Source organism: Engystomops pustulosus, chromosome 11 (genome assembly GCF_040894005.1).
Source record: "Engystomops pustulosus chromosome 11, aEngPut4.maternal, whole genome shotgun sequence".
In the NCBI taxonomy this organism is placed as follows: domain Eukaryota; kingdom Metazoa; phylum Chordata; class Amphibia; order Anura; family Leptodactylidae; genus Engystomops; species Engystomops pustulosus.
This window is the reverse complement of record NC_092421.1, coordinates 78888855-78905961: the sequence shown is the minus strand read 5'-3', so window position 1 is coordinate 78905961 and position 17107 is coordinate 78888855. Positions and strand designations below refer to the sequence as shown.

The window sequence follows — 17107 nt, the reverse complement described above, 5'->3', positions numbered from 1 at the left end:
GACATGGTACAAAGTATATCTCTTTATCTATCAAACCCAGCATAACAAGATTACATTGGGGATCTGGACTTTGTGGCAGGGTAACTAACAATTTGATTCCTCTTGGACTAGTTTCTGTTTAGTGATAGCTGACCCAGGAGAGTCAAGAGATGCCAAAACATGACACCACAGGGATAGTCAGAGAAGTGGTCAGTGGACAATGTGAGGTCGGGACAAGCAGTGTTCATCAATCCAATAAACAGGAGATGGGTCAAGGTTAGATGAAACCAGCCATAATCAGAAAACAGAGTAGCTAATGCACATTTGTGCATGATGTAGAAAACTCCGATCCATTACTTAGGCACCAACTATGGAGAAAGATGCCGGATAACGTCCACATGTTCCCTGGAGATTAGGATTTTGAGTTTCTTATGTAGCAGCAAAGATTAGGGTACAGCACCTATAACTAGTGTTGTGGTAAAAAAGTGGATACTAGAAATATGGTCTAGTATAGCATGAAACTTTATTTTACTAATTAGCGCCACTTTTTACACTTTACACATTATATAACAATGAAATGACTGTACATACATTACTGTACAAAAATAATATTCCAAAGCATTCCCTAATATCACATCCAGGAATCTACTATGTGCACGTCAGTAATAAATAAGAAGGCCAGTAACCGGTCTCTATAATTGCTTCTCCGAGCCGAGGTTTGTCCGCTTCACCAGCGCTTCCCGGGTGTCCGACTGCCACTGCTGCACAAGATCCGTAGGGGTCTTACCATCCTGAGCCAAAGGAGAATGGGAGTTACTTACGGTGCAGATCATCATCTTAATAGTCACAGTCATACTTCATTGGCAGCTATCTGGAATACAAATTAGTGGGGCCAACATTTGTGGTTGGATTATCCGGTCATTAGTTTGGCTGGACCGTTGGGCCATAAAAAATGCAGTAGAAAATGAATGTCCGAGGATGGTTCCGTGAACTTGGAACTTCCAACAAGACCAGAAGAAGCAAGAAAGGTGAGACTGATGCAACCATGGAACTGGTTGTTACCCCTCCATCGCCCATTTAGGGTTTTCCGGAATTTAAGGGCCTTACAACACATATAAACTCAATCCCAAATGTCTTGTTTGCCAATAGTTGGATATGATGAACAGTTTGTAGACACGGAGTCACCAAGTTACAAGAAAAACATTTTTTTGGGAGCAATACCCCCAAAATAATGGGTATTTTAATATAGAACCTTCAAAGGTCCTGACATGGCTCTAGTGTACATGTGTATTGAGAGCAGGAACGGAAGTACAAGGATTTCATGGGTGAAGTTCCTTCTCAGGATAAAATTTGGTGGGTGGTTTGGGTGGTGGTTAAGGGCCCCCTAGAAGGTTTGGGCCCCCTAGAAGGCTCTATATTATAGTCCACTACTGAGTAGATGTAGTCAGGTTATACTTACTCCGTTCTTTGTCATCATGTTTGCACCATGTATTATTAGCATTTTGATGATTTTATAGCGGTTCAGTCGGACGGCATCATGTAACGCAGTGTCACCTTCCTGTAACCAAAATCCAAGAGCATTAGGTTCATATCTTTATAATAAGCTGTCATATGGTTTATAAGACGAGGACCACTGGGACTTACTGTTATCATAAATAATTGCATGGTATGCCTATCTGTAGTAAAAATTCAAAAACTTGGCATTGAATTTTCAAAAATAGGTCTTATTCAGGCAGTTATATTTTTTGAGGGGGTCTCTGTGGAGTCCCGTGGATAGACCATCAATTGTAATTTCTAGAAAACCTCTTTAAGGTCCTTCATTGGCCTGTCTCCACTACTCCTGGGCGTGAGGGCGTCAGTGGCCATTTATAGTGCCACGTGTGGTCTGAGACAGGGGCTCTCTTTTTGAGGCAGCTGCTTGAGGCTGACAGATGAAAACTTTATGAGAAGACTTTTATTGACTTGTATTGACCTCCAGACAATCAAAAACCTACAAGGCTCACCCTGTCTTTGGAATTTATGTCCACCCCAGTAGCAATGAGATGTTCCACTATATCCGCATGACCTGTGCGTGTAGCCACGTGCAGAGGAGTGCTGAGAACCTGTGTGCAAAAAAATGGAAAAAAAATCACTTTAACTAGGGAATAAATTATTAACATAGGCACAAAAACAAACAAAAAGTTGCATTGGTTGGACTGAATACCTTGTCTTTTACATTGATTTCAGCCCCACTGTCCTGAAGAAGTTTTACAACATCCAATTTACCCCCACGACAGGCCCAGTGAATGGCAGTGCAATCCAGCTACGAAATAAAGATAGCAAAAATATTGTAATCAGATGGCCCAGACCCATACTATAATAATAATAATTAATAATAATAAAGGAAATTAAAGGAATTATTTTAAAAAAATTAAATGTAATTATTTTTGCTAATTTATTAAGCAAGAAAAACTGAAATATCACATGGACATAAGTATTCAGCCCCTTTGCTGTGACACTCGTATGTAACTCACTTGCTGTACATTTTCTTCTGATCCTCCTTGAGATGGTTCTACTCCTTCATCGGAGTCCAGCTGTGTTTAATTAAACTGCTTGGATTTGCTTTGGAAAGGCTATATAAGACCTTACACCTCACAGTGCATGTCACAGCACATGAGAATCATGAGGTCTAAGGAACTGCCAAAGGAGCTCAGAGATAGAATTGGGGGGCAAGGCACAGATCTAGTCAAAGTTTCAAAATTTTTGCAGCACTCAAGGTTCCTGAGAGCACAATGGCCTCCATAATTGTTTGGCTTAAATAAGTCACAAACTGGGAGCTAGAAACATGTGAAATAAATATTCTGTGGTCCAGAGCGACTGGCAGCAGGGGAGTGAGATGTGACGCAGCATTGTGCCTAGTAATACAACTGCCCCACTTACCCGATCTTTAAAGTTGACAGAGGCTCCACTGTCAATGAGTTTCTTGATGATTTCTATGTGTCCCTCCAGGGAAGATCTATGAAGGGCCGTCCGCTTGAACTGCAAAGAAAAAGAACCATAAATTAGAAACATTTTGCACAATAGATAACAGGGCAGCAGTAGGACACAAGCCACAGACCGGCTCACCATAGAGATGGAGACTGGAAATTATATTTTTACTGTGTGTTTTTTTTAATCATAAATAACAAAAAAACCTACAAAAAAAAACATTGGGTGCAGATCTTCTAATTTGTTCTTTTAACAAAACATGTTCCTTCAAGCGTCCTTTTGTCCTTGATCTCACCCTACACCGAGCCCGGAGACTTTCACGTGTAATTTAAATTAGTTACAACCGCTGAGAATCCCCGAGGCCGTGCCGCTCCTATTTATAACCTAATAAATAAATAATTTCAGAGATGTCACATGAGCGGATCACTTTACAGCTCGCCCCGGTGATATGTGCACCGCTTGCGGGTTTCAATCATGTTGGCGGTAAATTAGGCCAATGGTAATGATTGTTATGCTAACCGAACGTAGAACTTAATCTGGCGGCAAACCTCTGGCTCGAGGAATGGAATGGAATGCAAAAAGAGGGCCAAGAAATGTCTTGATGAGACACTCATGATACCTCTCAGACAGTGAGGGGAAAGCCAAAGAGACCTATTCTAGACATACCTCATCGCAAGTGTCTGGAGAACCACCATCTTCTAAGAACTTCTCAATTATGTTCATTTTTCCTTCAACAGAAGCTTTCAGGAATGTCTCTGGAGTGATGGGTTCTGTCTGTAGGACAAAAATGTGACCGATCCTTTACTGATATGGACACAGATCAAAACTTTTTAACCAGTTACTAAGCGTCACATGGTCTTTGTCAAACTTTTTGAAGGATATCCATGAACAAAAAAGAAGGAACCCAACATACGTAAACATTACTTTCAAGATAACTTTTTCTCTAAGGGTTTAACCTCATGACTACACACCATAGTGGATTGTAGGCTCCTCCAGTGGTGTAGACCCCAAATTATATGGTCAAATGTTCCCATCACCCATTCATGATACATATTTCACCACAAACTTACAAGTTCCTCTACTTCTGGCTTGGGTTCTGGTGCCACTACTTGGGACCTCTTCTTTTTGCGCTCTTGTCTCCTTTTGCGTATTTCAATAAAGTTTTGTATTCCGCCAACATCTACTATCTCCTTTCGCAAGTCCACTGAGGTCTTCCGGACGCGATCTTCACCCTATGAGTTGAGGACAATGGGAGACTTCAACGTTCCTTAGCCCATAAATGTTTTTTAACTTGACGCTTATTGACCTACCTCTATGTATTAGGACCACCATTGTGTAGGACCACCATTAGGCACTTTTTGAGATAAAAACAGGCAAGGATGATATGGTATGGAAGGAGGAAAAGGAAAATACTACCGACCTGAAGTAACTACAAGTCTATGGTTTGTCGGAATAGAGTTGGCTCCTTTACTTGGAACATCCTTTATACTATCATCTGTGCCTGTTTTTCCATTAAAAAGCAGAAATCAATAAAGATGAAGAAGAAAAGAATTAAAATATCCTAAAGATTGTCAAAAACCTTAGATTCCAGTCAATGGATCCTTTAGGCTTCGATGGAGCCTACAGACAATCTGATGTCCGCAGGACTTGGTAGACTGCCACATGAGGGATATCATTGGGGATAATAAGTATCTAACGCAGTGGTTCTCAACCTGTGGGTCGGGACCCCAGCGGGGGTCGAATGACCAAAATCGGGGGTCGCCTAAAGCCATCGGAGCCGCAATTTTACTGCGTTTTTACTGCGAGTTGCATGGTTTGGGGTCACCACAGCATGAGGAACTGTATTGCGGGGTCACAGCATTAGAAAGGTTGAGAACCACTGATCTAACGGAAGTTATTGTTCTATTCCAAGCATTTGGATGTTTGGTAGATAAATATTCAGGATTGATACGTAATCTAAAACTGTCTACCTGAGATAACTGTAGACCAAGGGCCACATTTATCACTTGTTTTTTCTGTTGTTTTTGCGCCTTTTCGTTTAGGCGCACCGTTTTTGCGCCATTTTTGCGATTAAACGTCAAATTAGCCGCGCAGCTAAAATAACCAGCTTTCCCTCATCTATCGTTCAATTCCAGATGTTTTGCTGCGCCTAATGATATTCATCACGTGCGACTTTTGCATTTAGGCACAAAAACGGGCGCAAAAACACTCCAGCCCGAAGGTGGCGTTATCTGAGAAGAAAGCACTGAGCCCCTGTGCAGAAGAGCTCATTTCTAGCAGCAGAGCTCAGCCAGACACTAGAACATATAATAGATACATTAGATACACTGCAGACACTAGAACATATAATAGATACATTAGATACACTGCAGACAGGAGCTGCAGACTCTATTTACAGGTCATCACCTTCTATTTACAAAACATTCTGCAAAACGCTGAGCTCACAGCAAAAGCAAGAGAAGTTTGCAGAAGTTTGCAGAAGTTTGCAGAATGTTGCAGATACTACAAACAAGTGTCCCCCATGTAATTCTGCAGAGTATCACCAGTGTGTCTGAGGGGGATATTGTGCAGAATTACAGGGGTGCAGCAGGAGACCAGCACTGGGGGATCCCCTCCAGGAGAAGCCCCTGCTGAGGAGGTCACTGGGTGCTGGGTGTCACACACCTGGGTGCTGCTGTGAGGGTTATCTTCATGCTGGGCTGTGGGAGAAGCAGAGAGGAGCTTGTAGCAGGATCACATGTAAGTGCCCGAATATAACATTGCGCCTAAACTGCGCCTAAACTGTGTTAAAGTAAAGTGATTAATAAGAGGCAGAAAATATACTTATCACAGATGGTTGTAGCTTGTGATAATTCTGGCAAAACAGTGCGCCCGAATTTAGGCGCAACTACTACACTTAGGCGCACAAAAGTGATAAATGTGGCCCCAACTTTTTCTTGGCCTGACCATCCCACATCGGCCAAGTTTAAATGGAATTCTTTCCTCTCATATTGAGAGGTCTACGTAGACATTAGACATCACCGGGATTGATAGAGTCGGGCAACTTTAATCTATGGCCAGTTAATGAACACTAAACTAAGGGGGTAAACATAAACCCATTACATGCGCATGGGCGCTGCCATCTTGGCTTTCGGAAGTGTCCTCGGAGAGTGACAAACCATCACCATGACAGTCTGGAGTCGTTACGAGTCATTACAAGACTCCAGGCATTGTCATTTCTGAAGATCTGTTACAATGTGATCATGCGCAAAAACACCATACACTGCTATTCTGTAGTATGGCAGTATATAGTAGGATAAATCAGACCCTTATCGTAAAGTACACTAAAAAATAGTAAAAAAAAAAAAAAGTAAAAAAAAAAATTAAAGCAAAAAGTTAAAATCACTCCCCTTTCCCTAGAACTGATATAAAAATAAACAATTAAATTCATAAACATGTTTAAGGGCATCTACCACCAGGATGAAGGACTGTATGCAAATGAGCCTGAGGTGCTCCAGGCTCAATAGGTGTTAATGGAGACTGGAGCCACTCAGGCTCATTTGCATACAGTCTGTTATCCTGGTGGTAGATGTCCTTTATGTATATCCACGCCCCAAAAGCCCCCCTCTATGAAAATATAAAAATGGTTATTCCTGACGTTGAACCCAATAATGGAAATTAGTACCCAAATGTACAAAATGCCATTTTTTGCCATTTTGTAACTAATAAAGATTGAAATAAAAATGTATCAAAAGGTCATACAGGCCCACAAAAGGTATCAATGCAAACAACATTGCGTTCTGCAAAAAAAATGACACTTGCACAACATCCATACATCAAAGTATAAAAAGTTATTAGCGTCAGAATATGGCAAAATGAAGATTTTTTTAAATAAAACCTATTAAAACCTATATAAATGTGGTATCCCTGCAAATCATACTGACCCCCAAAAATAAAAATGTCATTTGGAGCGCACAGTGAAAGCTGTAAAAACAGGGCCCACAAAAAATTACGCAAATAGGGTTTTTTTTTCGCTAAGTTCACTGCATGTGGAATTTTTTTCCCGCTTCCCAGTACACAACATGGAAAATTAAATAAAGTACCTCCAATAGGAAGTACAATTTGTTACACAGAAAACAAGCCCTAATAGAGCTCCGCGCACTGCAAATATGGAAAGTTATAGCTTTTTAAAGAACAAAAAAAAATGGAAATTCAATAATGAAAAAGGGCATCGGCAGGAAGGGGTTAAACAGTATGGGATTCCCCATAGAAACATAAAACTACACAGCACAAAATATTAATATAAAATAAGCAAAGAAATCTTTAAAATCATTGTCTACCAAACACTGGCGTAACGTGAAGCTGATGGGCCCCAGTGCAAAGTCTGTGCCAGGCCCCCAAATACAATGTATAGTTTATAGTCTTCTCATAAGGGAAAGTAACACCTTATGGGCCCCCTAAGCCTCTTGGGCCCGATAGCGACCGCACCATCTGCATCCCCTCAAGTCACGCCCCTGTTACCAAAACTTTATTAGTTCCATTTTTGATCCCAAAAATCATGGGATCCCTTGGACATTCGCCATTTGGCGCTGTCTACCCGGCCATGTTGCTGGGTGGTTTAGGGGGTCTCAGAGCGACGTGCTCTTTGTAATAACGTGGAACTGTTATTACACCAAACAGCGAGAGCGAAATGTTACAGTTATGGAATGTGGGAAAAGCGATGGCTCTTCATGGGAGATTTATCATATATTGATGGCCGGCTGTATAACACAATAATACACTCCACTACCAAACACTGAGCGTCTATGGGGGCAGCGGGGGAGGGGGACTACCTGCGCGTTCACAAGGTTCTTGTTGACTGGAGGCTTGAAGTTCCCTTCATTGAATTCGTTCCTGTCTATGTCTATCACACCGAGCTTCCGAAATCGAGGTTTCATGATCTGAAATAAATGAGATTGTGTTTTCTGTTATAATTAGCATCGTAAGAAAAGAAGAAGATGAATAAAAAGAAGGTAAAGAGATGGTGATGAAATATCCGAGGATGTGACTCCTGTCCTGGTGTTATGTATGGTACAGGATGTAACAGCGGCGCTCCAGGTATCTGCAGGTTATTACTAGATCGTTTAGTGGGATTTACAAGACGCCACTGCCTGATATTACATCATACAGAACCACTTACCACACTGTATCTAATCTACCTATCTCATATCTATCTCATCACTTGTTTCTTGTTTGTTTCTATCTCTCCATTGAAATCTATCTATCTATCTATCTCCTATCTATCTATCTATCTCCTATCTATCTATCTATCCATCCATCTATCTATCTATGTCCTATCTATCTATGTCCTATCTATCTATCTATCTCCTATCTATCTATGTCCTATCTATCTATCTATCTCCTATCTATCTATGTCCTATCTATCTATCTATCTATCTCATATCTATCTATCTATCTATACCAACATGGGGAGAGAAAAAGAACTGGACCGCACATCCACACATCACACAATGATCTAATGCCGCTAGGCTACATTATATAACGAACTCGAGGTTCTTAGTTACATTTTGATCAAATTGTATAAGCCCACCAACCACTTCACGGTGACCTCTTTATGGTGGGTCCCTACGCTATTTTGTGCAGCATCACATGGCGTCCACCCCCGCTGCAGCACAGCGCCGGCAGGGACCAAGACCCGGTTGCCCCCCAGTACCCATACTGGCGGGCATAGCCCCCATGGCTCCGGGCCCAGGCCCCCACCAGCTCCGCACCACAGAAGCGGCGGACGCCATGCAACACCGCACCATGTGAACAGGAAAAAAGGCTCACCATGTGTGAACAGGTGTTAAACTCACCGTTCCATGTGGTCTCAGACACTGGCTGAGAGGAAGTAGGCGGCCCCTAAATGCAGTCTCCTGCTAATTTAAAGCAGGAGATGCTGCACAAAATAGCGTAGGGACCCACCATAAAGAGGTCACCGTGAAGTGGTTGGTGGGCTTATACTATTTGATCAAAATGTAACTAAGAACCTCGAGTTCGTTATATAATGTAGCCTAGCGGCATTAGATCATTGTGTGATGTGTGGATGTGCGGTCCAGTTCTTTTTCTCTCCCCATGTTGGTTTAGTACATTCTATCCCTTCATTTGTTTTGTTTTTCCTGGTACCAGCACTCCGCCCCATTCGACCCAGGTGTTTTTAAATTAGCAGGAGACTGCATTTAGGGGCCGCCTACTTCCTCTCAGCCAGTGTCTGAGACCACATGGAACGGTGAGTTTAACACCTGTTCACACATGGTGAGCCTTTTTTCCTGTTCACATGGTGCGGTGTTGCATGGCGTCCGCCGCTTCTGTGGTGCGGAGCTGGTGGGGGCCTGGGCCCGGAGCCATGGGGGCTATGCCCGCCAGTATGGGTACTGGGGGGCAACCGGGTCTTGGTCCCTGCCGGCGCTGTGCTGCAGCGGGGGTGGACGCCATGTGATGCTGCACAAAATAGCGTAGGGACCCACCATAAAGAGGTCACCGTGAAGTGGTTGGTGGGCTTATACAATTTGATCAAAATGTAACTAAGAACCTCGAGTTCGTTATATAATGTAGCCTAGCGGCATTAGATCATTGTGTGATGTGTGGATGTGCGGTCCAGTTCTTTTTCTCTCCCCATGTTGGTATCTATCTATCTATCTATCTGTCTATCTATCTATCTATCATCTATCTATCTCCTATCTATCTATCTATCTATCTATTTATTTCATATCTGAGGTCTGTCTATGGGCCACATTTATCACTTTTGTGCGCCTAAGTGTAGTAGTTGCGCCTAAATTCGGGCGCACTGTTTTGCCAGAATTATCACAAGCTACAACCATCTGTGATAAGTATATTTTCTGCCTCTTATTAATCACTTTACTTTAACACAGTTTAGGCGCAGTTTAGGCGCAATGTTAGATTCGGGCACTTACATGTCATCCTGGTACAAGCTCCTCTCTGCTTCTCCCACAGCCCAGAATGAAGATAACACTCACAGCAGCACCCAGGTGTGTGACACCCAGCACCTAGTGACCTCCCCCAGTGCTGCCCCCCTGCTGCACCCCTGTAATTCTGCACAATATCCCCCTCAGACAGAATTACATGGGGGACACTTGTTTGTAGTATCTGCTAAATTCTGCAAGCTTCTGCAAACTTGTGCAAACTTCTCTTGCTCTTGCTGTGAGCTCAGCGTTTTGCAGAATGTTTTGTAAATAGAAGGTGATGAACTGTAAGGGTGCTGTCACACGTCGCGTTTACTGCATGCGTTTAAAAACGCATTGCTACAGCTGAAGGGATATTTCCCTAATTAAACAGCTGTTAACGCTTGCGTTTACAAAACGCATGCGTTAACATCGCGGTTAACGCATGCGTTAACAATGCGTTAACAACCGCATGCGTTAACCGCGATGTTAACGCATGCGTTAACGCTTGCGTTTTGTAAACGCAAGCGTTAACAGCTGTTTAATTAGGGAAATACCCCTTCAGCTGTAGCAATGCGTTTTTAAACGCATGCAGTAAACGCGACGTGTGACCGCACCCTAAATAGTCTGCAGCTCCTGTCTGCAGAGTATCTAATTGTATCTATTATATGTTCCAGTGTCTGGCTGAGCTCTGCTGCTAGAAATGAGCTCTTCTGCAAAGGGGCTCAGTGCTTTCTTCTCAGATAACGCCACCTTCGGGCTGGAGTGTTTTTGCGCCCGGTTTTGCGCCTAAATGCAAAAGTCGCACGTGATGAATATCATTAGGCGCAGCAAAACATCTGGAATTGAACGATAGATGAGGGAAAGGTGGTTATTTTAGCTGCGCGGCTAATTTGACGTTTAATCGCAAAAATGGCGCAAAAACGGTGCGCCTAAACGAAAAGGCGCAAAAACAACAGAAAAAACAAGTGATAAATGTGGCCCTATGTATTTTCTGTTAATCTAGGGTAAATGCTATTGATTTGATCAATCAGCCATCCATCCATATCTCATATCTATTTATCTATCAATCAAATACAGGCAGTCCCCGGGTTACATACAAGATAGAGTCTGTATAGGGAACTGTATACTTTATCATTGTAACCCCAGTCAAAATGTTTCTGGTTTCTGTGACAATTGGATTTTAAAAATGTTTGGTTGTCATAAGAACCAGGATTAACAATAAATCTTCATTACAGACACCTGTGATAACTGTTACAGCTGTTTATTGTAGCCTAAGGCTAAAGTACAGTAAATTACCAACATCCAGAGGTCCGTTTGTAACTAGGGGTCATCTGTAAGTCAGGTGTTCTTAAGTAGGGGACCGCCTGTATTTATCTATATATCTTATAGTTACCTATTTCTTCTGAAGCATAACTACGGTAATTATGACATGGAACGGCTGAATAAGCTATACATTTTTTCATTACCCTCGGAGCGCTGTCATTTCTTTCTATCTGTCTGTATATCTATCTGAAATATGTATATATATAATTTCTCTATCTTGACTATCTATCTGTTCATCTACTTAATATACTTACATAAACCCTCACAGTTAAAACTACATTTCAAAATGACAATTTTATAAACAAAATGTCAAAATTCTAAAGATAATTTGTAAAAATAACTAATTTCTTCTGTTTAGCAACAAAACAACCCAAAATTACTTTGACGGATGAAAATCCTACCAATGCAGCCCACACTGTACTGTGCACTAGATTTGCATATGCAGTTATCACGCACCTCATTTTCTTTCTCCAGTTCCAGTTTTTGGTCAATGATCTCGGTGGCCCATTTCACGTTGTCCTCCATTTCTTATATTCCAAAATTGAAGGTCCGGCCGGTGATGATGGCGCTGAGTGATTGGTGATTATTTGGTGTAACAGGTAGCCTGACTTTCTAGGGTGGATGATGGGAGTAGAGAGGAGCTGTCCATCTCCACTGCTATCCCCAGGGATCTTTATAGAGAACGTCCAGGGACAGCTCCACCCATCTCTCTTTCAGAAGATCCTGGACCCACCATTCCCAAACCAACAGGTGTAGCCGCATGACTCGGGCGCCTTCAACATGAGCTCACCCTGCCACATTATGTCATGTCTCTCGTCCTGACCTTATGTCACATTTACACCCCCTCCTAAAAAGCCTCATGTCACAACAGAACCAGGATCATCCTTCCTTCTCTTGTTGTCCTTCATGAAGAGGGCTGCACGCTATTCCGGGCCACAAACATTTACAGGCAATATATCACAACATATCACAATGTTATTGGAAGGTTCGTTAAAAAGAATGAAACAAAAATAATACAAATAGTATATATAAATTAGCAAACAAATATATTATTATTTTATTGCTACTATTATTATAATTACTAATAATACAAATTGTCAATAGTTTACACTCCCTTTCCAAAAGAGCTTACACTCTACATTATAAAAGACCTAGAAGAGCTTACACTCTACAGGAGAGAGGACCCTGCCCATGAGAGCTTACACTCTACAGGAGAGAGGACCCTGCCCATAAGAGCTTACACTCTACAGGAGAGAGGACCCTGCCCATGAGAGCTTACACTCTACAGGAGAGAGGACCCTGCCCATAAGAGCTTACGCTCTACGCGAGAGATGTCCCTGCCCATAAGAGCTTACACTCTACAGGAGATAGAACCCTGCCCATAAGAGCTTACACTCTACAGGAGAGAGGAGCCTGCCCATAAGAGCTTACACTCTACAGGAGACAGGACCCTGCCCATAAGAGCTTACACTCTACAGGAGAGAGGACTCTGCCCATAAGAGCTTACACTCTACAGGAGAGAGGACCCTGCCCATAAGAGCTTACACTCTACAGGAGAGAGAACCCTGTCCATAAGAGCTTACACTCTACAGGAGATAGAACCCTGCCCATAAGAGCTTACACTTTACAGGAGAGAGAACCCTGTCCATAAAAGCTTACACTCTACAGGAGAGAGGACCCTGCCCATAAGAGCTTATACTTTACAGGAGAGAGGACCCAGCCCATAAGAGCTTACACTCTACAGGAGAGAGAACCCTGTCCATAAGAGCTTACACTCTACACGAGAGAGGACCCTGCCCATAAGAGCTTACACTCTACAGGAGATAGAACCCTGCCCATAAGAGCTTACACTCTACAGGAGAGAGGAGCCTGCCCATAAGAGCTTACACTCTACAGGAGAGGGGATCCTGCCCATAAGAGCTTACACTCTACAAGAGATAGAACCCTGCCCATAAGAGCTTACACTCTACAGGAGACAGGACCCTGCCCATAAGAGCCTACACTCTACAGGAGAGAGGACTCTGCCCATAAGAGCTTACACTCTACAGGAGACAGGACCCTGCCCATAAGAGCTTAAACTCTACAGGAGAGAGGACTCTGCCCATAAGAGCTTACACTCTACAGGAGAGAGGACCCTGCCCATAAGAGCTTACACTCTACAGGAGACAGGACCCTGCCCATAAGAGCTTAAACTCTACAGGAGAGAGGACTCTGCCCATAAGAGCTTACACTCTACAGGAGAGAGGACCCTGCCCATAAGAGCTTACACTCTACAGGAGAGAGGAGCCTGCCCATAAGAGCTTACACTCTACAGGAGAGAGAATCCTGTCCATAAGAGCTTACACTCTACAGGAGATAGAACCCTGCCCATAAGAGCTTACACTCTACAGGAGAGAGAACCCTGCCCATAAGAGCTTACACTCTACAGGAGAGAGGACCCTGCCCATAAGAGCTTACACTCTACAGGAGAGAGGACCCTGCCCATAAGAGCTCACACTCTACAGGAGAGAGGACCCTGCCCATAAGAGCTCACACTCTACAGGAGAGAGGACCCTGCCCATAAGAGCTTACACTCCACAGGAGAGAGGACCCTAGCCATAAGCGCTGACACTCTACAGGAGAGAGGACCCTGCCCATAAGAGCTTACACTCTACAGGAGAGAGGACCCTGCCCATAAGAACTTACACTCTACAGGAGAGAGGACCCTGCCCATAAGAGCTTACACTCCACAGGAGAGAGGACCCTAGCCATAAGCGCTGACACTCTACAGGAGAGAGGACCCTGTATATAAGAGCTTACACTCTACAGGAGAGAGGACCCTGCCCATAAGAACTTACACTCTACAGGAGAGAGGACCCTGCCCATAAGAGCTTACACTCTACAGGAGAGAGGACACTGCCCATAAGAGCTTACACTCTACAGGAGACAGGACCCTGCCCATAAGAGCTTAAACTCTACAGGAGAGAGGACTCTGCCCATAAGAGCTTACACTCTACAGGAGAGAGGACCCTGCCCATAAGAGCTTACACTCTACAGGAGAGAGGAGCCTGCCCATAAGAGCTTACACTCTACAGGAGAGAGAACCCTGTCCATAAGAGCTTACACTCTACAGGAGATAGAACCCTGCCCATAAGAGCTTACACTCTACAGGAGAGAGAACCCTGCCCATAAGAGCTTACACTCTACAGGAGAGAGGACCCTGCCCATAAGAGCTTACACTCTACAGGAGACAGGACCCTGCCCATAAGAGCTTAAACTCTACAGGAGAGAGGACTCTGCCCATAAGAGCTTACACTCTACAGGAGAGAGGACCCTGCCCATAAGAGCTTACACTCTACAGGAGAGAGGAGCCTGCCCATAAGAGCTTACACTCTACAGGAGAGAGAACCCTGTCCATAAGAGCTTACACTCTACAGGAGATAGAACCCTGCCCATAAGAGCTTACACTCTACAGGAGAGAGAACCCTGCCCATAAGAGCTTACACTCTACAGGAGAGAGGACCCTGCCCATAAGAGCTTACACTCTACAGGAGAGAGGACCCTGCCCATAAGAGCTTACACTCTACAGGAGAGAGGACCCTGCCCATAAGAGCTCACACTCTACAGGAGAGAGGACCCTGCCCATAAGAGCTTACACTCCACAGGAGAGAGGACCCTAGCCATAAGCGCTGACACTCTACAGGAGAGAGGACCCTGCCCATAAGAGCTTACACTCTACAGGAGAGAGGACCCTGCCCATAAGAACTTACACTCTACAGGAGAGAGGACCCTGCCCATAAGAGCTTACACTCCACAGGAGAGAGGACCCTAGCCATAAGCGCTGACACTCTACAGGAGAGAGGACCCTGTATATAAGAGCTTACACTCTACAGGAGAGAGGACCCTGCCCATAAGAACTTACACTCTACAGGAGAGAGGACCCTGCCCATAAGAGCTTACACTCTACAGGAGAGAGGACACTGCCCATAAGAGCTTACACTCTACAGGAGAGAGGACCCTGCCCATAAGAACGTACACTCTACAGGAGAGAGGACCCTGCCCATAAGAGCTCACACTCTACAGGAGAGAGGACACTGCCCATAAGAGCTGACACTCTACAGGAGAGAGGACCCTGTATATAAGAGCTTACACTCTACAGGAGAGAGGACCCTGCCCATAAGAGCTTACACTCTACAGGAGAGAGAACCCTGTCCATAAGAGCTTACACTCTACAGGAGATAGAACCCTGCCCATAAGAGCTTACACTCTACATGGAGAGAGGACCCTGCCCATAAGAGCTTACACTCTACAGGAGAGAGGACCCTGCCCATAAGAGCTTACACTCTACAGGAGAGAGGACCCTGCCCATAAGAGCTTAGTTTCTACATGATAGAGGACCCTGCCCATAAGAGCTTACACTCTACACGAGAGAGGACCCTGCCCTTAAGAGCTTACACTCCACAGGAGAGAGGCCCCTGCCCATAAGAGCTTACACTCTACAGGAGAGAGGACCCTGCCCATAAGAGCTTACACTCTACAGGAGAGAGGACCCTGCCCATAAGAGCTTACACTCTACAGGAGAGAGGACCCTGCCCATAAGAACTTATGCTTAACTTTGTCTCGAGAAGATCAGAAGTGACATCATGTAGAGCAATGGTTACATCAGGGCGGCGGAGGCACTCGTGGCGGAGTTATGGAGAGAAGTGGGTGTAATCAGGGCCGGCTCCAGGTTTAAGTAGGCCCCTGGGCAACAGAGCCTTAATGGCCCCCTTTTCAGAAAACTCATCTTCTGGGCAGATAACAAGAGTTAGCAGCATATGGTGATCATTTGTACCGGTGTCTTAAAGTGACAATTGATCCAGGGGCAGAAAAAAATTTTGCCACCCAAGTGGACCCCTCTAGGACCCTTAGGCCCCGGCATTGCCCGGGTAAGCCGGGGGCTGGTGTGTTATTTTATTCCCCTTGGGACAATATTAAAAAAAATCATCCCAGATCATCCCTTTAAAGTCTAGGATGACAATTGTTGCATTCATGCAGACAGATAATGTTCATCTTTTTGCAATGTTCAGGTTTTGCAATGTACGTCTGGCACAGCTAGTTCTAGATATTGTAAGAGAATGGGGCAAGGAAGCTGATTCATTGTCAGACAGAACCACTAAAGCGAGAAGTTATGCAACACTGGTTCTGAATCTCAGGGTCTGGTTGTACCGAGCCTCAGGAAGCTTCCTAACCCTCCCAGGAATAAACCTGTAAACTTGTCCTAGATGAGACCCGGTACAACTAAGGACATGCCTGAAATACTCCGAGGCAGTAAAAGGTCTAAAATCAGTCTGGAGCCCGCAGGATCCAGTACTCTCCATCTCATGCTCTGTCCACATCTGTATCGGGAGAATCCAATGCAGATTCCTTCCTAATATATATAATCCAGGATTGTATTTCCCATCAAAACAACAGTATATAATGTAGTAGGGGGTAGGATCCCATTGGTGCCCAATGAGGGCGATGACTATAAGTGATATATAAGTCACGGGATATTATGATGTTGCTGATTTCATTTGCCTATTGAGGAAGGAGGAGGTTGTAGGTTTTATTTTTGGATTTTGCTATAAAACCTCCTCTGTAATTCTCTTCCTCTTATTTTCATCTCATCTTTCACTTTCACACATAAAATACAAGTCGCAGCATGTCGCTGTCTCGCTGCTTCTCCTTCTTGTGTCCCACCATGAATGTATTGTTTGTGTTCTGTACGTCTTCTTAAAGGACACCTTCTATAAGACCCAAATGTAGTCTACTAGGTGGAAATACTGAGATTCTTAAGAGTTATTGGGGCACACTTACTTACCCATCCCGTTTACACCGCTGTTCCGGAATGTCCGACGAGGATACGGAGCTGCCGCGATTCACTAAGATTGTGCGGCCAATTTCCTTCATGTGTC

The 17107-nt window shown here is 44.0% G+C and overlaps 1 protein-coding gene across 1 annotated transcript; it reads right to left on the bottom strand.

The window, feature by feature from the left end:
* Positions 1-483: 483 nt before the first annotated feature.
* Positions 484-12329, bottom strand: ANKRD2 (ankyrin repeat domain 2). The gene is made up of 9 exons (XM_072130072.1): positions 11649-12329; positions 7758-7865; positions 4017-4178; positions 3613-3720; positions 2899-2997; positions 2183-2281; positions 1983-2081; positions 1439-1537; positions 484-770 (listed from the first exon to the last, which is right to left on the bottom strand). The coding sequence occupies exons 1-9, from the start codon at positions 11715-11717 to the stop codon at positions 672-674; spliced, it is 942 nt and encodes a 313-aa protein (XP_071986173.1). The 5' UTR covers positions 11718-12329; the 3' UTR covers positions 484-671.
* Positions 12330-17107: the final 4778 nt, after the last annotated feature.